Source organism: Centrocercus urophasianus, unplaced genomic scaffold, assembly GCF_019232065.1.
Source record: "Centrocercus urophasianus isolate 14NV4802_14NV808 unplaced genomic scaffold, USGS_Curo_1.0 seq_23, whole genome shotgun sequence".
Lineage (NCBI taxonomy): Eukaryota > Metazoa > Chordata > Aves > Galliformes > Phasianidae > Centrocercus > Centrocercus urophasianus.
The window spans coordinates 68,080-91,279 of NW_024884789.1; the positions used below are offsets into that span (position 1 = coordinate 68,080).

The 23,200-nt window shown below is 56.9% G+C and overlaps 1 protein-coding gene across 2 annotated transcripts in view; it reads right to left on the bottom strand.

Annotated features, from left to right (window-relative positions):
* Window positions 1-1,584, bottom strand: part of FRMD5 (FERM domain containing 5) — a 38,809-nt gene extending 37,225 nt beyond the window's left edge. For both annotated transcript variants that reach the window (XM_042824498.1, XM_042824497.1), the window contains exon 1: window positions 1,483-1,584. In XM_042824498.1, the coding sequence (XP_042680432.1) occupies window positions 1,483-1,584 (102 nt within the window). The remainder of the gene's footprint in view (window positions 1-1,482) is intronic.
* Between the last annotated feature and the right edge of the window lie 21,616 nt (window positions 1,585-23,200).

Below are 23,200 nucleotides of genomic sequence, written 5' to 3' on the forward strand. Positions count from 1 at the left end.
GGTGGTAATCAAATAAAAGCAACTTTATTTAAGTCATTATCGCACAGCACACGAGCACTACTCACGCAGCTTTTATTGAGCTCAACCAGAGGTTAATCACACCGACAGCCCTCAGGAGCACCGTGCTGGTGCCCGGGATGCAAGGCAGAGCCCGGAGTCGCACAGCACAGACCCACTGCAGCCAGGGGAATGCACTGCCAACCTCCCCTAGAGCACAGGTGTGCACCACACCGCTGCTTCGTACGGCTCTCCACATCTGAGCAAAAATAGCAATCCTAAATTAGAGCCAACAGGCGCACAGACAGCCCGGGCGAGGAGCACCACGGAGCTCAGCGAGACGCCCAATATCTGCACCCGACGGGGAATGACCTTCAAAACTCATTCACCGCTCCCCGCTCCGGGCTGACGGCTTTCCCACTTGCAGGACATTACCGCTCCCACACACACTTAATTTTGCACGGACTGTCAGCACTTCGCTGTCGGGCAGTGTGAGGGCAATGGCAAACAAACACCTCTCCGCGTAACCTTGCTGGCGAGGGCAACAGAGCTGATTCCGGGCATCCCCGGTCCTGAACACCAAACACAGCGATCCACCGTTCGCTATGCTAAATGTCCACCGAAATACAGGATCCGGTGCTATACACTAAAAATAAGAACTAAAAGAGCACGCTAAATGAAGACAGCTCGTTAGATCCTAATAAGGACAGAAAATCCAGATTTTTCTATGCTGCATCGGCCGGATTCTCCCCCCCGAGCCGCGCTCCATGTGAATTAAGAACAGCCTCGGAGGGACCGACGGGGAGCGCCGGCGCCGCGCAGCTCCGTGCCGCCATCGGGTGCGCGCAGCCCCGCGTTCGGCTGCTTCAGGAGAGCCGAGCACGCCGGCAGTGCCGCCCGCGGCGCTCCGCTCTGCTCCCATCGCTCTTTGTCATTCGCCACGCGGGGCTGCCGGCAGCGCGGAGCCATTCGCGGAGTTGTGGGACGGCCCCCGGTGGCGGCACCTCGACCCGAACGGCCTCGGGCCCCCGGAGCCGGTACCGAACCGCGGGGCTGCGCGGAGCAGCGGTGCCGTCACCGCGATGGCTGCGGGAGAGCGGCGGGCGCCGCAAATCGGTTCGCCCCGTGCCGCCACTCCTCTCCCCGGCAGCTCCGGGGCCGAACGGGAGGCAAAACGGCGGCACCCCCGGATCTCACTCCGTACCCACGTCCTCCCTGCGGTGCCGGAGGTGCGGGGCTCGGCGCGGGGTTCCCGCAGCGCACCCGGCCCCTGCCCGGCACCGCGGAGGGGGCGGCTTTCGGGGCTCCCCCGCACCGCCGGCACCGCGGGGATGCTCGGGGAGTCGCGCGGCTCCGTAACCGCCGCCGCTCCGTCTTTGTTCGATGCGGGTTCCTTTTGTCTGCGGGTTCCGCGCCGCGAAGAAGCGCCGCGATCCCGGCCCGCCCCTCACGGGCCGTCCCGGCCCCCCGCCCGCTGCTGCCGACCTGGATGGTGCAGGTGTACTCGCTATCGTCCAGCAGCCGCACGGTGCAGTTGTACTCGCGCTCCAGGCTCCTGCTGCTGCCACTCATCCACCTGCTCAGCATCTTCCCGAGCCGGGCTGCGGGGCGCGGAGCGGGCGCTGCCGGCGGAGCCTCCGTTCACATCCCGCTGCCGCGCGGTGCGGCGTTGCGGTCGCGCCCCCCGCCCGGCCCTCCCCCGCCGCACCGAGCCCGCTACGGGCCGAGCGGCGCGGAGCAGCGCGGAGTGGAGCGCAGTGCCCGTGGCCGGGCCGCGGCGCACGGCGGGCGGGGTGGGGGAGGGCCGGGGAGGGCCCGGGGGGGCGCGGGCTGCGGGGCCAATCTCGGCGCCGCGCCTGTGACGGGCTTCGCCGCAAACCAATGCGGTATGGGCGGCGCGGATCCACCGCCCCCGCCGGGCAGCCCCGCGCGGAAGGAGGCTCCGCGGGCGCGCAGCGGGGAGCGCGGGGAGGGGGGGGGGGGGGTTAAAGAATGCGCTGCCGTGCGTGAGCCCGGCGTGGGGCGGCTCACCGTGGGCTGCCGAGCGTGGGGTTGGAGCTGCCGGGGAGAACGGCTGCAGCCCGGGGGCGGCGGAGGGATCATCGCGGTCCCGTAGCCCCGCTGTCTGCCGGACGGGTTGGTGTTTCCATAGCGGGACCGCCGTCACGGCCCTGTGAGCAGAGCCGGGCGCTGAGAGCCCCCCAGGACGCGGGCTGCTTTCCTAGGGCTCACTCCCTACAGAGGGAAACTTTTACGTCTCCCTGTTTTGGACAAAATGGACTCTAGAGGTGATCAGCGCCCAATTAGCTGCAGCTGGTGCTGCTCTAAGAGGTGAGATGCACGGCACCTGTGCTCAGCTGCTCCCTGGCCCGGCTGTGTGCTGGCTCAGCCCTGTGCTTGCCTCTCCAGCAGAGCTGTTGCTGATCCCCCATCAGCTCCAGACTCGCAGCGTGGGGCAGGGCAGACCGGACCCCGCTGCAGGGCAATGCGGCTCCGCGTCTGTCCCCCGGACAGGGAAAAATCCTCCCGAGCCCGCCTCTGCTCTCAGTTACTCTAAGCGTCCAATTAATGCAAATGACGGAGCGGGAATGAGATGTCGGAGGCGGAGGCACTGCAGCAGCCAGACACGGGCAGCGCCTCGGGAGGGGGGATTCGTTCTGCCGGGCTCAATGCTGGCACGCAGCGGCCCGTGGGTCGGCGGAGCCGCGGTGCGCAGCCCCGATCGGCGCAGCACGGCGCGGGGCCGGGCCGGCTCCCCCGTCTGGGCACCGTTACAAAGCCGCTCGCGTTCGCCGGAGGAGCTGCCGCTTTGTCACGGAACGCGCTCCGCAGGCATTGTTCGGCCGCCTCAGAGCTCCCCTTCTGAACCAGCTGAGCTGTTAATGAAGAATGGGATCCTCGGCGTTGGCAGGTGCCGCTTTCACACAGAGCAGACGCTCCCGAGCCAGCTGAGCGCTTAATGAAAGCGGTATTCATGCCACGCAGCCGCGCTTTTGTCGGCCGCCTCTCGCCCGTGGCGCGGAGGCTGTGCGATCTGCGCCCCGAGCGAAGGAGCGGCTGCGCTGAGGCTCCCGTTCCTGCGGGCTCAGGAGGGTCGCTGCTGACAGGAGCCGTGCTGCGTGCAGGGCTGCTGCACGCAGAGCCGCAGGGCTGGGAGATGCCTCCAGGAAACTGCTTGGATCAATCGGTGTGCAGTTTTGATGAGTAATGTCATTTCCCCCCTTTTTAATAATTTACTCCCTAAATCCTACCAATGCACGGCGCTCACATTTTGCCTTGCACACCTATGCTCCCAAAGGCAGATTTCCAGATGCACACCTGATGACAAGCACTGTGTGTGCTGCTCTCTGCTCAGCACAACTTCCCCATGTCCACACTCTGAGCAGCCCTGCTGCCAGGCTCACCCCACAGGCCCAAAGCAGCCTTCTGTTCACAGCAATGCTCTTCCCTTTACCTGTCTCAGGTATTTCAACAGGAATTGTCACACGTTCTGTGTGCATCGTTGCAATAAGAACTTGCTTTGTTCTGACTGTGGTGCTTGAGGCGTGGAGAACAAAACCTGCACGTCCGTCAGCAAGAGCTGCTGGTGCTGCTGCTGCTGGTGCTCACGATGACCAAAGCACTGACCTCTGCTCTGCTGCCATTTCTTGCCTGAATGCAACCCGTTCTGTTTGGGTACTTTCTGTGTTTTCTCCATCCAGAGCTGAGAAATGAGGCTGTCAGCTCTGCTTTGCTTTGCAGCCAGCACTCGCTCTGGAAATACAGCAGAGCAATGGTTCTTATTACCCGAGCTCTGGCACAACCCCGGTGCCATTCAGAGCAGATGTCTCACTGCGGCCCAGCTCTCGGGGTTTGCCCATCATTTACATGGCCAGCAGCGCCGGCCTTGTTGTTATTATACTTCCAAATGAACTCACAGGGCCCGGCCCGTTCTCCCCAGCTGTCTGCAGCAGGAAGCAGGCTGGAACACATCGTGTTTGGTACCCAGGTCAGCAATGGCAGTTGCGTTCTCCTCCTGGGTGCTGGCAATGCTGTGTGCCCTGAGCAGACACGTGCTTTGGGTCCCTGGGCTGTGCCTGTGCTGTCCCAGCAGCAGCCCCAGGGGGACAGGCTGCAGCACGGAGCCTCCCGGCTCCAGGCATGTAAAATTGTAACTGTGATTTGCAATTATAACCAGAGGATAGCATTTCAGCCTGCTAGGAGGAGGTGGGAACCTGCAGCGCGATGCAGATTAATTACTGCTGACACCCGGGGATGGGCTCATTAGGCTGCAGTCTCCTTGCCTCCCAGCACAAAGTTTTTGCTCTAGGAAGCGATTTCGGGAGGTGACTGCAGAGCTGAGCTCCGGGCACTCGCAGTGTTCGGCCCCAGAGACCCCCAGCCCTGGGACTGCAGGGCCAGGCTGAGCTCAGCCCTTCCAGCTGCCGTTTGTGTGCATCCCTGCGGGGTCACCCAGTGACAACAGAGGAGGGGATGGGGGCTCTGTGCTGGGGATGGGTGCGGGTGCAGCCCAGGGAAAGGCACAGTTGGCAGTGGGGCGATGTGGGGCAATGTGGGGCGTGCAGCCTCTGCTCAGCAGGAACCAGCAGTGAACCCCCATGAACCGCTGCCTTACAGCTATGGAATTTCTATGCTCACATTTACAGCCCTCAGTCTGATGTCACAGCATGCTACACTGTTTCTTGGGCCCAAATGTCATCCTGAGAAGGAGCATCCCGGGGTGGGGGCTGGTGATAGCACCCAGTGAGAGCAGAACCAGGCAGGGCGTCACTCTGGGTGGGGATGTGGGCTGGGGATGTGTCCCTACCTCCCATGGCTGCATCCTGTGGGCTCTGGGGCTTCTTGGCGAGACATTTCCTCCCTGCACCTTCTGTAAGCTGCCCCGCGGACTCCAAGTCGTTGGCCTCTTTTGGCCTTGAAGATCATTGTTAGGCTGTCTGTGCATGCATTTCTTCACTTTGCTTGTGAAGGAGAGAGACAGCACGGAAGTGCGACTGCTGAAGCCAGCAATTCACAGCAAACAACTGCTTTGACTTTTTTCCTGCTTGCAGAGCTGATGGTAGTGCGACACAAAAGGCTTTGCTCCGTGTGCTCGCAGCAGAGGCTGCAGATCGGAGGCACTGTGATGGGGCACACAAGGCTCTGTCCTCCTCCTGAGTCACTGCCTTGGCAGCAGCTGCATCACAAACCCTTCAGAGTGCAAATACAGCTCTCAGTCTCCTTGTGTACCCATGGAGGTGATGCTCTCGGCATTTTTTGGCTAGCAAGGAACGCTCTGTGTTCTATCTAGGGAATACAAATGGGATTCATTCTGAATCCAGCCCAGAAATCCATTTAGAACATTCCTATAGTTCTATTTCCAGACGGCTGCTGCTGATGCTGCCGGGGCAGACAGAAGGGTCTCTGCTCCCTGGGAGCACGGTGTGTGCCGGCAGCGCTGCTCGGTGCTGGTGCTCCACGGTGTTATTTCTGAAAGTCCTGCTTCTCAATCTCCGTGACTAAGAAGTAATCACAGCCTCAGTCAAAAAAAGATATATATATATATCTCCTGATTGCAAAAGAACACTTGGAAATGTGAGGCATATGCAGCAGCGTGTGCTCAGCAGGGGTCAGAAATAAGACAGCAGGGAAACAGCCCTGGGGGTTTTTTGCTCTCCATGCCATGTGTGGCACCCCCTGATCTCAGGCACGAGGCCTTGGATTTGCAGTGCTGCCTCTGAGGCTCATGCAAGAAGTGAAGTGTGGGTAAACACATCTGAAAGGGACGTGCAGGGAAGCCTGAGGGACCTGGACACAGAATCCAGCAGGTTTGGGCACCGTGACTCTGTGAAGCTCTGCCAACCTCCAACCTTTATGTGCCTGTGGAGCCCTTGCTCTGTGAGGGGCTCTGGTCCCGCTGCCCCCAGGACAGTGCTGGTTTCAGTGGGCTCAAGGGAGCAGGAACCGAGTTCTGAGCTCCAAGCTGCTGCACAGAGAGCAGAGAAACCACAGCACGTCCTCCAACACCGACTCGTGAGCTTGCTGCCCAGCCTCGTGCACGAACAGAGGGCCAGGAGCCGCTGGGAGCCCTCCCAAAAACCCCTCTGGAGGTCAGCAGGGAGGTAAGCTGTCCCGAGGCAGAGCGAGTCTGTTCAGCAGCAACCTGACCCTATTAACAGCAAACAGCCCAGCGCCGCTGCATCCCCTCGTGGTAACATCATCCGGTTTGACAAGTGCTGGATTTCATTTAGATTTAATCTCAACTACTCGTGGCGTGGCTGCGCTCAGCGCTGCCTCACTGCCACTGCTGCAGGGCTGGGGGCACAGCAGCAGCTCCCCCATCCCCACATCCCTGCGTCCCACGTCCTTCACCCTTCGTCCTGCACACACCCCACACCCCACCGCTGCCTCCCTGCACCCCACATCCCTCCGGGAGACAGAAGCAGGTGAAGCTCTGCTGCCAGGAGCACAGCTCGCTGTGGTGCCCGCTGCCGGGGCAGCACGAGGCAGGTGCACAAACACGGTGAGAGCATTTCAGGCAGCAGCATCTCTTTTCTGAGCACGTTTTTGTTTTTCTCTTAAATGCATTATAATCATTTCCATCAAAGCTAGTGGAACCCTTCTGTTTGAAGAAAACAGACCCCCGGAGTGCTTCTGCATCCGAAAATCCAGCAGCCTGGGTGGAACATTTACTGCTCCTGATCACCACCAGTTTCAGTGCAGATTTTTTGGCCATTTCAGCTGCAAGAGCGCAGCAACGATCGGTTGTGTGCTCACAGCCATGACAATAGGGAGCGGATAATCCCCTGCATTTCTGAGGACTGTGCATTTACTGCATCCTCTGGGTGGGAAGAGACAAAGCAGTGCATGATGGTGGCTGGGAGCCCACCTGGGAAGGCAGTGGGCACATGTGCTCACATGCAGCCACCCCAGAAACTGCCCTGGGGGTTGTGGTGTTTGGACAGCAGGAGCCCAGGTCAGCGCTGGGAGCTGGGAGCTGGGAGTGCTCCCACTTCAGGAAGCTCTGGGGGTTTTCTTCTGCTTTGATAGGATTTATTTTTCCCCTTGTATAAAATTATCCCTTAATTTAGAGTCAGCGTGAGATTCCCTTCTCCCTCCAGATTTCCCACTGCTGCCTGGGATCCAGAGATTGTGCTTAGCTGCAGAAAAGAAATTAAAGAATGGGTATTGTGCATAGAAAAACCAGCCGTTCCCATAAGAAAAAAAACACCCTGGTGTAAGTGTATTTGGGAAAGCAATTGGCATCTCTATTAACTGGGTTCTGAAATGCAGGCAACCATTTATGCACCCCTTGTGCATGCATGGGAGGGGGGAACGACACCTGCGGGCCGTGGCCACCCAGGCTGCGTCCATGCATTCTCTGTGCTCCTGAGCCCAGAACTGCTTTGCATCCTTGCAAACAGAGATGTGCAAACATTGCTCTTCAAAAAGCAGGAAGGGAACATGAAAGAAAGAGGAGTTAAAAAGGAGATGAAGGCCTTGGAAGCAGACAGCAATTAACCTCCACGCTTTGAAAATGCGACGGCACAGAATGTGGCAAAATCCTTCTGGTGAGCATCGTGTGCTCCCAGCAGTGCCCAGCCCCAATGGGGACGGCATGGCCACACAGCTCAGTGCTCACACAAGGGCTCTGCAGGCACCAGCACTGTGTGAGTGTGAGGGAGGGAGAGGGGATACCAGGATGTCCCGGAGTGGCACCAGGAGCAAACTGCAGGCACGGGGGCTGTGGTCAGGCAGTGTGACAGCGGAGCAGTGAGGGAGGCTTCATGTTTCACCGCCCAGGACCGGGGCACGGTGCCCACAGAGCCTTTGGTCCCCGGGATGCTGACCCAGTGCTGCTGCTCACAGCTCTGACATGCAGCAGCTCTGACAAGCTGCGATCGCGTGTTTGCACCTGCCAAGCAGCAGCAAGAACCAGCAGAGAGCAAAGACGGGGGGCAGGCACCTCCCTGAGAGCAGCACCTCTGAGCTGGGGAGAAGTGATGGCCTCAGCAGCCTGGATGGACTCCTGAGAAGCAATGGCAGCCGAGGGAGCGGGCGAGACGGAGCACACCAAGCAGAAGGCTTCACACAGATTTTCCAATGTCTGAAATCCGAGTGGTGAGGATAAGCATCCTTTAGTGCCAACTTGCACCCGTAAACCCAGTGAGCGCAGTGCTTGCTTGGTGAAGCCTGAGAGGTGCTGGCCAGTGGGACTCCCACGTCTATCACTCGTGTTCTACCCACGCTACGGACAGCTTCAGGACCAAATGCATCCTCCTGGGTTGGTCCTAGCCAAGCTGGGGAGGTTTGCACAGCAGACAATCAGGTTTTACTCTGTGTGACTGAGCTCCACCATCAGAAAAACATTTCACTGTACTTATGCTTCCCAAACTCTTCTCCCAAAGCCAGCAGGAGCTGCAGTGAGCCCAGCATGCTGTACAGCAGCTCAGAGCCCACCCCCTCCTCTCTGCCTCTGCCTGCCCGCTGCGGTGGCACAGCTGTGCAGGGGACATCAGGGGGCACAGAACGGCCACAGACCTCAGGTCCCAGCATCTCCAACACAGCGAGTTGGAAAGGGAATAGATGAGGTTCCCATGGGAACGGAAAGTGCTGACATTTCTAAACTAAAAAAGGAAAGAAGCAGCAAAGCACGTGCTCAACACGACTGAATGCACATGGAGGGGGCTATTTCTTTTTCCCCTTTCCTGTGCTTGAAGGCTAGGCACTTTTAAAGTAATTCCCATTAGGACACACATGAGGCAAGCAGAGTTTCTGTTTGGCCTATTTGGGGGCTGTCAGTCACGCTGGCTGCCTGCAAAGCTCGTCCTCATGCAGGACAGCACTGTGCAGCCTTTACCTGCAGCACACAGACAGAACTGAAGCGCAATGAACTCCTCTGAAGCACTTCTGTCTCATGCAAAATGATTGAGATAAATAAGGCAAATTAAACTGCCACATTGTGGTGAGTGAATTATTTGTAATGGCCGGATGAAACGTATTAGCTGCAGGGTAATTAAGCATCCTGGAGCTTCAGATGGGAAGATGTGGAGCACGGGGAGATGTTTGTCCTCCCGCTGGGTGGCACGGCTGCACAGGGGCTGGTGGCTCAGTGGTGCCATCGGGCGCTCTGCTGCTGCATGGAGACCCCCAGGGCCCCCATCCCAGGAGCTGGAGGGGCTCTGGTTCTTCTGGGCAGCTCCAGCTCTGCACAGTGAGGAGAAGTCACTGGGGGAGAGGTTGGCGGTTGGCTTCTGCTCACCCTAAGGCATGGCCAAGGAGAAGGGGTTAGGAGGGCAGGGAGGCTGAGCCCACCACGCCAACCACCAATCCCCACCCCTCCTGCGGGCAGCAGGACGCAGCACACGGCTGCAAGAACTGCGATGCAGGGAACCTGGATGCATCTCCCCCCAAGCATGGCAGAGCCATGGGACAGAGGTTTAAACTATCTCCGTTCTTGTAAAGGGGAAGTGGTGAATATTTAAGGGAATGCTTGGATTTCTCTGCTGGTGGAGCAGCTTTCTCAGCACGAGCGATGCTCCACAGTCCCACAGAGAGACCTTCTGCAGGGAAACACAGCTCCATCCCATCCCATCCTGTCCTGTCCTGTCCCCGCTGCCTGAGGAGCACACAGGCACTCCAGTGGGGCCCCTCCTGCACCCCTGGTGAAACCCTGAGACTTGGGGGACTTTATTTCTGTGGAGCCAACATTCCAGCACTGGCGCCCAGCACAGTGCAGGCTGGGGCACATGGCCACACCTCTGCCTGCCTGTCCCTGCCATGCTGCTTGTGAAAACACAAATATTTTTAGGTACTTGTTCTCTCAAAGCGTTTCAGAATATTTCCATCCCTTCCCTTGCACCTGTGTGGTTTTTGTTTTCCTCCCCAGCACAGCCCCGTGACGCCGTTATCTGGAGGCAGCAGCGCGGTGCTGAGCAGATGCTGCAGGAGAGGTTTCCCAAGCAACAGTAACCAGGTGGGGGTGCAGCCCCAGCCCGGCCCCCCGCCCGCCTGGGGGACCCTCACTAATGCACTCAGCACTCAGCAGGGCCTGCAGCAGCCACGCAGCACCCAGCACACCGTGGATGCACCGAAATGCCGCACGGCCTATTTTCTCCACCAGCTCGTGCCTCGCTCCCATCCTCCTCCCATAGCCTGCTTTCCTGAGGCTGTGTCATTCAGTGACTGCTCGGTGACAGCGGTGGCTTTATCACTGCCATGCAGAGCAGTGCCTCAGATCAGTCCTGAAGATGGGCGTGGGAATCATTCCCCTACCTGTGGCTCTGCACCCCTGCCGGCCCACAGAGCACTGCAGGAGATGATGGATGGGGGGCACCCGGCCCACGGCTGCTCCTGATGCGGGTGCTGCAGTGAGGCAGCGCCGTGGGGCAGGCAGTGCACACTGAGTGCAGGCTGACCTGCTGCCAGCACACCGAGCACACGGCAGCCAGCTGCCCTGCCCTGCCATCGGGCAAGGAGGAGGTGAGCACAGGAAGAGGCATTCTTTGGGTTTTCATCAATAGAGAACTATTCTATATTATAAAGGTCTTCTCCACTTCTCCGTTCCGACAAAACTCAGGTCTCCATTGCTGATCCCGTCCTTGGGAACTGCGTTCTGTCTCAAAGCATCCGCCTCAGCACAGCTGTTTCCACCTCAGTAGCCACTCAAAAAGACTTAAAGGCTTCACGTTGTCTGTGCACAGGGAAGAAGTGACAGAAACCTTGTCAAAAGGGAATAAAGCGATCAGGAAACAGCAGCGATTGCATGGAACTTTCGCAGCTCCAGAATGTTCTAATGGGAGCTCTGGAGTTCCAGCAGCCTCTGCTCAGCCCGTCCCTGCCTTCATGCAGACAGACAGCAGGAAGAGCGGTGGTGAGAGGCAGAAGCCGAGGGGAGCCCAGCCCAGCCCAGCACATGTGCTGATCACAGAGGAGGACCTCAATTCCCTTGAACCAAAGTGTGAATATTTTACAGCAAAGCCAAAAAAGCAAACGAGGGGGGCATGCAGAACCACCTGCATTCTGCAGAGCTCCCCAGAAATGGGCCACAACGCTCAGGGAGGGTTACGCAAGCAGCCTCACCCCTAACAGAGCGTTGGGCTTCCTCCTAGTTTAAATCTGATGAATTGTGCTATTTTAATCCACTTTTAAAGTATGTCATCTGTATGCTAATCGCTGACCTTTTCCCAGTGCCCTTCGGGCGCCCAACAAATGGGTTACATCTGTTACCCCGACTGCAGCAGGCAGGTCGGGCGGTGCTGGTGCTCCTTGGCACAGCGCTGGGCAGCAGCACCAGTACCCCAAGCACAGCACTGCAGAAGCCCAGCAGGCGTGCACACGGAGCACCTTACTGCACCTGGCAGTTTTTGCAAGTTTCCCAGGTTGCCTTAAGTTCAGCAATCCATCACAAAGCACGAAGCCAGGCTGCATTTTACCCGCTCACTTTTGGAGTTGAACTGCTCAGTTCTCTAGCGTTGTTTCAGATGCACTTCTCTGTTAGAGAAGGCAGTCACGGTGACAGCCATCCAAAGGATGTGTGAAGGTGGTTCAGGTGTATGATAGGACAGCTCTCCATCCACCTCTCATCCACCCAAGCGCACCCAAATCTTTGCCATCCCAAGCCCCACCGCAGCCCTGCAGCACACCCAGCCCACACGTGCTCCACGTTCACAAAAGACCCAGACAAGACAGTCTTCCACAACGAGAGAAACCTCTGTTAACTCAGGCTTATGACTGAAGCCCCCATAACGACTGCCTCCCGACACGAGACGTAAGCAAGCTCCCACGTGTCACTTCTCATCTCCCGCCGTATGCTTTGATGGCTGGAAGCACGCATGACCAGTAGAAAGCCTTGGATGCCCTCTCCCTTTTGTAGGGCTTTTTTTCCATTTTTTCCCCCTGAAAAAGCTCTTTTTGATTGAAGGGTTTTGATCACTTTCCCCCATTTTAAGAGGGCTGACAGGCGTGATGTGCGGCACAGCACCCTCAACACCTCCCTGTGTGCTGCCCTGCTGCTGCAGAAGGCTTTTGCCACCGAGTCCCACCCACCCCCAGGGGCTGACACCACACAACGTTGTGTGGGATGCTGCAGTGTGCAGCCCCTATCTCCAGACAGTGCTGCAGCTTTAGAGGGCACCCAGAGAAGCAGAGAGAGCAATGGAACAGAAGCAGCCAATGGGCACCGACTGCAGCCCTTCCTCGGAAAAAAAGGGGAAAACATTTCCCAGAGCTTGTTTAACCCATCTCTGATTTTTCTACCACCATTTGCCAGCATTAAAGGGCCACGAACAAATGTAAAAGAGCTGCAAAGTGGGAAGAATTTCAGTTCTCATTTTTCACTGGAGATTGGAGAGCCCAGCTGGCTTCACACCGGGAGCCGACAGCGGAGCAGACAGATGCACTTCTGCTGCAGCTGCGTGTGAGGAGGGACATCACTGCTGGGCGCAGGTCCTGCACCAGGCTGCAGATCCCATGGGCTCGGTGGGAGCAGCGAGGGCTGCCTGCACAGAGCTGAGCTCCAGGGATGTCTGATGCTGTGGCCCTGCAGCAGCAGCAGACCCGTGCTGAAGTGCAGGAAATGTTGTGTTTCTGCTCAATTTCAGGCAACTGTCTGAGCGCTGCATCACAGAACCATAGAATGGCCTGGGTTGAAAAGGACCACAACAATCACCTCATTTCAACCCCCTGCTGTGTGCAGCGTTGCCAACCAGCAGCCCAGGCTGCCCAGAGCCACATCCAGCCTGGCCTTGAATGCCTACAGGGATGGAGCATCCACAGCCTCCTTAGGCAACCTGAATGCCCTTGTCCCTGCAGCTGGGAGCCATCGGGTTCCTCGATGCTGTTATCAGAAGACTCCATCCAGGTGTTTACACCCTGGCAGCAGCAGGGGCTGTTCCTGGTGCTGCTGGGGGCACACGGAGCCCAGGAGCTGGGACACACCGGGCATGTGGGTCAGAGCTGAGGCTGGCACATGGCTTTACTCTTATCTACACAAACCCCACACATCATGCAATACTGCCAGCTTTCATAAATGTACCATGACACAATGGTTACATCTGGGAGTTATTTTTGTAAAAAAAAAAGCACAGGGGTGATGTGATCCTGTCTACTCAGGAAAAACACTGCTTTGATCCATACAGAGTTTAACAGCCCATCTTGTAACACGCTATTGAAAAGCAAGCAGGATCTCAAGCTGAACGCTGCCCGGCCGCAGGGTGCCTGCAGGCAGCGATGCAGCAGCACAGCTCAGGATGCAGCAGGGCGCTGCTCTCTGCCTGCCCACGTCCTGTGTCCTCACCCCACCGCCCTCCCTGGGATGCTTAGTGCTTGCTAACTAATGGCCGTGGCATCACCAAGGCAAAGCCCCACCACTCTTTGTTAAGTTCAGGAGATGAGTGTGTTTTCGAGCAGTGAAGGTGCTTGGGTGTGCAAAGTAGTGTGGAATTTCCTGCAACGCTCATGCTCTGAGTTCAGCTCATCCATTGCTGGCAGTGGCCAGGTGAGCACAGCCCCATCGATAGCACAGGACTTAGGGCACGATAAAACTGGAATACATCTGAGAGCGTAGAGAAGCCAAGAGGTGAATGGCACAGGAGTTTTCCCAGGCAGAGCTGGGATCCATGAGCTTTGATTTGCCACTGTGCATTTGTGCAGCTCCTGCAAGGCACAGACAACCTGACTGCTTCAGGCAAATGAGCACACTGTGCAGGACCACGGCTAAACAACTCAGCCCCCAAAGGACAGGTCTGCAGGGTCCCGTCCCCAACAGCTGCACGGTTGGCAGATGCCCCACCAGGGCAGCAGTGCCCTGAGCTCATCCCAGGCTGAATCCCATGTTCAGAGCTGCCTCCTCCTCCCTTCCCATAGGGCCACCAAGTCCCAGCGGGGTGCAGTAATTAAGCCGACACAGAAGAACACAACTGCTCTTCAAAGGGCTGATGGAGCACTGGGGAGTCCTCCCATCAGTGCACGGCTGCACGTGGGGGGAGCACAAAAAAGGCAAAAAAAAAGGTGCAGGAAGAAGGTAGGAACAGAAAGAACAGAGAAACACACGCAGCACCAACACCACGCCAGGATGCACGGAAGCTCAGTGAGAGGAGGGCTGCCAAAGCACTGCCGTGGGCCAGAACCACAGCCCACAGAACCACAGAACCACAGAACCACAGAACCACAGCCCTCCAGCTGAGTGCTGCAGCCGCACAGCCAGCAGGAGCTGAAGCGGATCTGCTCCTTGGGCTCTGGGAGCCACAGCACTGCACATCTTTATACCACGAATTTCGGCCAGGTGCGGTCCTGAGAGCAGCTCCCCTCCTGCTTCATGTGTGACAACGGCATTTCCAGTACAAAGGAAAAGATCCCTCGGAGGTGAGGAGCAGTAGAGATAAGTCTGATTAGGAAAATAACTATTAATAGCAATTATGCTTTAATTACCAGGCCTAATCTTTTTGAACCAGCAGTTTCTAGCATGTCCTTTGCCGAACAAAGTGTCCAACAAATGGATTCCGACTCAGTGTCCAACAAATAGATTTCAATAACCCCAATTTTTGAAAGACAAAAACTCTTTGCCTTGGGAAGAGGAAGGCAGACACACCACCTGTTGCTGGGCAGCACTGCACGTGTCGAGGTGCCCATCGCAGCTCCTGCCTGCTGAGGAATGGCTTGGGCTCAGAAAGGACCAAACGTGGGGTAAGCTATAGGTACAGCTGTGTCCACATGCACAAATACCCAGACAGGGACCTGAGACCTTCAGCTGTTCTCTGGGGACTCAGACCGGTCGTTCTAGCGAGCTGAGGACGCCAATTTCCCAGCTGTTTGCAGGCGCTGCCTGCTGGGCTGGCAGTGGGTCCCCATGGCAGCACCTCTCCGTGCCCATCTGGCAGCAGCTGTCAGTGTGAGATGTGTGAGCTCAGCTGTGCCCCACGGACAGCAGGCAGGGATGCAACGGGGGAACCCAGAGACAAACAGATGGTGAGGCTGCAGAGCAATGCTGGGAGAAAGCGGGCTGGAAATGTGGATCACTGTCACAGAAACCACCTTAAGGAATGGGCTGGGGAAGCAGTCCTCAAACCAGCTCATGTTGGCCTCTGTGGGAGAGGTGCTCAGCAATAACTGCCCTCCAAGGCTGCCTGCTGCTCCCACCACACAGCAGTGCGCGGCGTCCGTCTGTCCTTTGGCAGAGGACACCTCCAGGAGAGGTGCAGGCAGTCCCAGAGCACTGCACACCTCCTCCTGCTCCCACAGCACCACTGCAATGACGGGCACACGGTCAGATCCCATCCATGCTGAAATAACCAAATCATCCAAGACTCAGCTAACCAATTGTCTGGCATGGTACGTGACTCCTGCCTTCCCAAATGGAGACAAGCGTCTTGCTTTCTGCTCATGCCTCTCTATGAAAATGATTTTTAAACACTTTAACCTAATTAACATTTGGAGGCTGAGAAACTGCAGATGGAGTTCAGGTGATGAGGACTGGATGTCGCCACACGTGGTGCCGACAAGGAGAAACCCTCAGGCTGGGGCTTAGGAAAACAGCATCCTTTGTAGGAGGCAGCAGGTCCTGCTGACCCATCCACTGCGCCGTGAATGCATGGCTGTGTGCTCAGCTGCGATGTGCAGGCAGCTCCAAACCCAGCTGGTATCCCAGCACTGAGCCTGGTGCTGCAGCACTGTGAGTGCAGGTAGCACAGTGCTGGGAGATTAATGGCAATCATTCACATAGCAACGACCTTGGGAGCACTTACAAGAAGGCAGGCCTTGATTAGCTCATTGCTAATTAAATGGCCGTAGTGAAAGTGCACAAAGGATGAGGAGCACGGGTCAGTGCTGGGCACACGGTATGTGATGCAGCATCACTGTGTGCTTTGGGTTGGGGGAACATCTGGTCCAGCTCCCTGCTAATTCAGAGCCTCTGTTTAGTGAACGCTATGTCCCAGGGTCTCTGTGTAGAAATAAATATTGAATCAGAGGATGGCACCAGGGATTCATTCTGATGTGCCCTGGTGAAGTTATCACAAAGGAGATGTCCTAAACGATACTCTGAATGATGGAAAGCAAAAGGGAAGCATCTGTTACTAACGTTTACAAACGTGATACTGAGTGTAACGAGCAACCACTTGGCTTCAAACTGTGCCAGAAGGAAAAGATTTCCTCTTTCCCTATTTCCAGGGGGCAGAGCGTGCCTCCAGCAGAGCACAGCCTGGGCACGGTGCTATGGAGGACATCAGAGCGTTCCCTCAGCCCAGACATGGCCACATCTCCCAGCAGGACTCATGGGAAAGAAGAAAGGCCGCAAGGCTGAGGGCTGGGCGCAGCCCAGGGCTCGTGGAATTTGTGCTCCCCTCATCCCGTGAGATTCGAGCTGCTCGTGGGGATGAGATGAGGGCATCGAGGGCATCTCCGTTCCTCAGCTGCTGCATAAGCAGATTAACTTCACTTGCGGCTGATCCGTGGAGAAATGGATCAGCAGGAGTCCCTGACAAAGACAGATTTCTCCCCTGCTCAGATTCTGCTTGCTCTCAGCAAACGCTGGATGATGTTATTTATGTGACCTGCCTCCCCTTCTCTCATTAGCATCCCCTCACATCTCAGCCTCCGGCCTCAGCTCGCAGCCCCCCACCAAGTCAGGCATTCCCAAGGCAGCCCCAACCATCACTGTGCATCCTGACGACCGTCCCCCTGCAGAGCACTCTGACCCCAACTGCAGTCCACTGGAAAAGGGAGTTAGAAGACAGCAACGTAAAGCCATTTCTGTGCACAGCTCCATCACGCTTCCTTCTCAGAACTGAGCCTCTCAGAAGCCCTCCAGCAGGATGCCTGTGCTGCTCACAGCGCAGGCCCTGCTCCTGCTTTCCTTCTGAAGGCACAGCTCTTGGCCTTGCTGCCATGGGCTGCTCTTGCTCACCAAAAGGGCACTGCAAAGGAGGGCAGGAAGGCACGGGGTGTCCCAGAGAAGGATGGCACCTTTGGCATTCAGGTGTTTCCCACATCCCTGTGCCCTCCCACCACAGAACACGATGCCGCACACCCCACGGAACATGGAATGTCTCCCATGGCATTCCCCATTCTCACTGCCCTGCAGCACAGGGAGAGGTGCTCCTGGAGGAACCCTTTTCCCCCAGTGCTGCTGTGATGCACAGAGCTCCCGGTCAGCTCACCCTGACCTGATGTCCACAGCAAACACCTGAACTGAGTGGGAATTCACTGCCGTGCATTCAGCAGTCACTGCCAGCTCACAGCACGCAGGGGGAGCACGGCTGACCCTCTTGTTCTGTATCTCAGCTCAGAGGGCTTAATTAGACTGAATGTTAATGAGAAAAATACGGAGCAATGAGAAGGAAGCTATTGGCAGTGATAGAACAGGGCAAGGTTTGAAGCAGGTGGCACAGGACAAGGAGTGAAGGCACAGATGCAGATATCCTCGTGTGCCATTTCAGACACAATCTCACGCACTCCCAGAGGTGGTGACTGCACTTACAGTGTGTGGCTTCCTCCCTTAAAGCTGCTCCAGACATTTTATTGGCTGCAGAAGGCCTCGGAAATCTGCCATAGCAATACCCCTCAAGCTAGAGAAGCCTTTTTTTTTTTTTTTTTTTTCTTTGTCCCACGAAATCTCATTTATATTTAGCAGAGCTTAAATTATTTTCCTTCCTTGCACGCGTTCCCCAGCAACAAAACACAACCGTAATTGAATAGGAACGCTCTGAGAAACCACAGCAGCACCGCGAGGCCAAAGCAGCGCAGCAGCACCGTGCTCAGGTACCAAACTGCCCTGCTGAGCTCAGTCCTGTGTGCTGCAGGGGTACCAGACCGCAGCCAAAGCAGCCAAAGCAGCCAAAGCAGCACTCCCTGCTCAGCTCCACTGCAGAGCAGCGCTGTGCTCAGCCGACCCATAGCGATGGCATGAAGGCAGTGCTGAGCTGCTGCTGGCCACCTGCCTGACCTCACCCAGCACTGCCCCCTCTGCGGCTGCTCTGAGGATGAGAGGTGCTTTCGATGCACAACAGCAGTGTCCGTGCTGTTCAGTAAATACAGCAAAAGTTAACTGGAAATAAGGGGGGAAAAGGAGCAGCATGGAATTCGGTGGGCTAAGGTGCATTGCTTCCTTACACAGTGCAGTGAAACATATCAGTGTGAAGCACATCTGTGTGCATGGCTGCAGAGATCTGAGCTGCAGCTTTCTCCCTTTGCTCCTTCCCACGTCCTGACAGTCACAGCCATCCTCCTGTTTTGCCTCTGCAGGGACACGACAGGAGGAGCAGCAGATGAAGCTGGGGAAGAAGAGGAACCACTCAGGACTTTGACATGACAGATATTTCACCCTTCTGTGACGCAAAAGCTCTTCTGAGACTCATGTCGTTAACGAAGCTCCACACATTGCTTAATCTGTCTGGTTCTCGTAATGAGTTTTGATAAAGTCTCAAATGAAGGAGATGTCAGGAAAGCACACAGCGGGGACCGCGAGCAACACAATGCCAACGGGAGCGTGCCAGCAGCGTGTGACCACACAGCACTGCTTTGCCATCCTCACGTGTTGAGTTTTTGCTTTGGGAAGCGGAAATGGAGGAAATGTCTTTTTGCTGAGTGCTGCACATCGCCAGAAACGCTCATCTGAACCCACACCTGCAGTGCTGGCTTGGAGGCGAAGGGCTGCTGAGCTCCCTTAGAGCGCATCGTCTGCCCAGCAGTCAGACGGCAGCAACCAAAGCATCAGGAGCTGCTCAGCCTCTCTGCAAGGCCACCCACCACTCTTCAGCACCAACACCTGGCTCCAGCGATCCCACGGAGTGAAGCACTCCCAGCAGTGCTGCTCCGTGCTCGGAGCTCCTGCACGCACGACGCGGGGATGCGGGGAGACAGCGCTGCTCGCTGGGCCAGTTACCCACCTTACCGACAGATGGAGCCTGGAATCAGCTTTCAAAGTACGAGCTGAAAGTCGGAGCTGACTTCAGTCCTGCATTTGGAGTGCTCGCAAGAAATGCAAACTTGTGGCACGTGGGGGGAAAGGAACAAAGCAGCATTACGCTGCTGCAGTTGGAAAGCAGCCTCAGAGCATTTAAGGTATGTACTACTAAAAGTACAGAAAGCCAAAGAGCCACTGTGCTCTCACACACAGCATTCACAACTACACCTGAGCCTGTGAAACACTTTCAACTCCACAGCTGCGTTCCTATCATTAAGGAGAGGAAGAAAGTCTGCAACGAGTCACAGCAACGCAGAGCACAAAACGGAGCTCCAGGAGACCCAGCTCAGGAACATCATCTTGTGCACAGGGGAATAAACCAAATGCAGCAGCATTGCTCTCAGTGCTCAGCCACAGCCATACCTGGCACAGCCAGGAGCAGCCACTGCAGGGGCAGCACTGCGGTGCCCACCCCCAGAGCCCTCTGCCCGCACTGGCTGAGCAGACAGCCCGCACTCAGAACCCCTTCCAATACATACATCATTGAAATCACTCCCACCAAAACCCACCTGACCATCCTGGCCAGCCCCGCTATCTGCACAACCCCTAAATCAGCTTCCAGTGCCCCACTCAGCCCCACTCCCATCCTCCTTAGGGGCTGAAGCTTTATTTAATCTATTTAAGGCCTGCGTATCTATACCTTATGAGCTTTGTCGTGGGGTGCTTCAGCTCTCACCTCTGGCTGTGTAGGAGAGGTTGGGAAGCAGTGCTGGGGCCCGAGCCTTGCCTTGGGGAGCTGCCCCTGGGCTGCACTTTGCTGCTGGGTCACTGCTCAGCCCCACATCGCTGCTCCCCAGCAGCTGCTCCTCAGTCTGTGCCACTCAGCTGCACTTCTGTACCTGCTGATAACTCACAGGTGTGTGAGTTATCCCATAATTCCATTTGGACATTTTTCCTTCTGTCTGAACCCAAATTCAAGCCAGGCTGCCCCCGACTGCCCCACCGTTGGTGTGCACAGAGCACCTTTCCCTGCAGCACTGCACTGAAACCAAACATGTCAAAGTTCATCTTTCATTTAAACAGTTGCTTCAGATTCTGAAGGGCTCCAAGTGCTCTGATGGGCAGAATGGTGCAGACTCATCCTGTTTGTTGGTTTAAATGTCAAAATGTCTCAGCAATAATGCACTGCAGAATGCTAGGGTTCTAAAAATGTTGTGTTTGGGGTTCTTATGCTTTATAGCAGAAAATAAAGGGAAATAAATAACACCCAGAAAACCCTTTGCCAGGCAGGATATCTGCAGTAAAGTCAAACAAAAATCAGGCACATAATGTGCATTTCATCAGGAAAAAGCCATTCTGCTTCGTGAAACCACTGAAGGGATGTCTGTGACCTGCCTGCAAATGCTGCGGGAGAGCACAGAGCCTGGGAAGCTTTAGAACAGCTCTGAGCATGCAGCGCAGGGAGAGGGCTGTGCCAGGCAACAGCCTGGGGAATTTCAGGTACTTGTAAGTCAGAATGCATATTCTTGAAAGACAATCAGCCTTTTAGGAACTTCACTGCCGTGCTGTTCATCGCTCTGTGTGCCCTAGATCCATACAAAGAGATATCGTGCGTTTTCCCCCTTGACCTGTCCAGCCCTGGAGCCACAGCAGCCCAAGGCGTCGGATCCTCCCTGCTCCTTTGTACCTCTGCACACTGCGTGATCATTTCCAGCTCTGTGTGCCCATAGACAGCAGTGACTTCTGCTTCCAAAACATCGAGGAGCACAATTTCTGCTCGCTGCAGCACTGATCAGCAGATCAGGAGAGAGGCAGTACTCTCAGGTTATTGGGGGTCAGGCCTTAATTATGAGATAGGGCACGCATGAGACAGCGACAGCGCGGACAGAGGAGCGCTCCCTTAGCTTATGAGGTTCCCTGGAATGATGGCACTGTCTGCAGGTCCCACTGTCTGCAGGTCCCACTGTCTGCAGGTCCCACGGAGCCCCACAGGGCCTCAGGCTGCAGCCCGCACTGCCCTGCTTTTACCACTCAGTCCTGACCTTGGAAAGCATGCGAATGCCTTCCAGAGAAACTACAACTTTGTGTTACCAACTTTCTCCATAATTTTGACATCCTACACACGCAGATAGAATATGAATTCAGCGAAATTCGTTCTTCTCTGTAACCCACAAAACACACCACTGGAATCTCAGCTGTGCACTGAGCAGCCCTCCAGGGGCAGCTCCACGAGCTGTTCACGAAACCGCACTTCTGACCTCCACAGCACAGCACTGCTGATGCTCAATTACAGCACGCAAGGAGCGCAGACAGCACGCCTCCCTCCTTACCCCACTGTCTGCAGGTTTCACCCACTGCTCGTTAGCTGTGCGGGAGGAATAACCTCTGCTATTCATCCCCTCCACATCACTCACCGCTCCCAGTGCCTCTTTGCAGCTCTGCTCCTCCTTGCCTTTCCTGGGCTCCCCTACAGTCCCTTTGATCGCCCCTCAGTTCACGACCTCGTTAGGAGCTCCTGATGAGAACTGCAGCGCTCGGGAAGCAGCACAGCGCGGATCTGCACGCTGACTGAACCTTCCTTTCGTTCTTCATTTCCAGCCCACTCCTCCCTACCCCCTTCATTTCTTTTTCCCCACTTGTTTTCTTCTTCTCACAGTGCCCACGCAGACGCAGGAGGCATCATCAGAGGGCTGTTTCTCCTGCATGCGCTCCCTGACACCGACCAAAACTGAGTTCCTGTGCTGCTGCTCAGTTTCCCCATGTCCTGCAGTTCTGTAACCCTTTTTACTCGGCTTCATTTTTTATCATTCTGAAAAACAACACCGGATTCCCACAGATGGTGCTGTCCTGTTATTCATAGTTTCCTTTTTCCTCCTTCCCTCCAATCGCTGTAAAATACACAAAAAGAACACAAACCTACGTCCCAGCTGAGCAAGCTCCTAACTCCATTCTTGCCAACTTCTACCTGTTCTCAACCCACAGGCAGACTCCTTCAGAGCTTAACGGTTTGGGAAATCTTTCCAAGGAGCTCAAGAAAACTTTCTTAATTCAAGCACGTTGCGACAAACAAATAAATGTAAGCAATTATGTCTGAGCCTTGCAGAACTCTAATTGGAGCCAGAGGAGCCTCGCTGACGGGCTCCACCTGCCCTTCCCAGCACACACCGTTTGACACACACACAGTGCCGGCTGTGTTTCTCCTCGGCTGCTTCTCTTCGCACTTCTGCCGAGCTGGTCAGGCTGGGAGGCGATCAGCGGGTAACTTCACGCACGCCAGCACTTTTCATGCCTTCAGCAGCTTTCTCTTCACGCCCGTTTTGCTCTGCCACGCGGCAGCTCTGCATTTAACCCCACAGATTGCTTTCTGCGTTTTCTTTGTTTGGACACAACTCGGGTTTCTTATGACGCCTCCTCGTCCCGTGCAGCTCCGCGTGAGCGCAGCGCTCCTTCCGAGCTCCTCCATCGCCGCGGTGCCGACCCGCAGCCCCGGGCGGAGCTCCGGCACCGTTCAGTCGCCCAAAGCCGAACGCCATTTGCAGGCCGGGCGCCGCAGACGCAGAGCGCAGCGCCCCCTGCAGGACGCACCGCCGAACTGCACGCAGCGCCACGGGACGGCAGCGCCGCGCGGCACCCAGCGGGAGATGCAGGGCGGGCGCGCGTGGTTCTCGCAGCTGGCAGAGCCGCGCGGTGCATCCACAGAAAACAATTCCCGCGTTCCTTTCCTCCTTCACAGCTCGCGATCCGGCGTGCCGCTGTTCCCCGCGGGGAATCCCCTCCGCGCCGCCGCGTGCCGCCCCGACCGAGCGCCCCGCGCTACCCCGGCACCGCCGTCAGTGCGCTGGGCGGGACTGCGGCCGGAGCCCGGGGCTGGGCTTCCGACACGTGCTGTCCCTGCGCCGTGAGACGCAGCTGCCGTGTGACACAGGAGAGAAATGGGGCAACTCGGTAACAACGAGCGCGCTCTGAGCGTTTATCGGAGCGTTTATCCGGGCGTTTATCCGGGCGTTCCGCGCACATCGCGGCGCTGACCGCTCACCGATCGACCGCCAGGCGGCGCTGTGGGAGCGGGGCACGACGGACCCGGACAGCGGCGCGCGGCGCTCCCGCGAGATTTGGCAGCGTGCCGTCTCGCGAGAGGCGGGCGGCGGAAGGGGCGGGACGGCGGCCGGCCGGGAGGAGGGCGGCGCGCCGCCAGCGCGGCTCTGCGGCCTGTGCGCGTCCGCAGCCCTCAGCCCGCCGCCGATCCCCGCCGCCCCGCGGCCCTTTTCTCTGCGCGGCTCCTCTGAGGCGCGGGCGCAGGCGGAGAGCGGGTGCAGCCCCCGC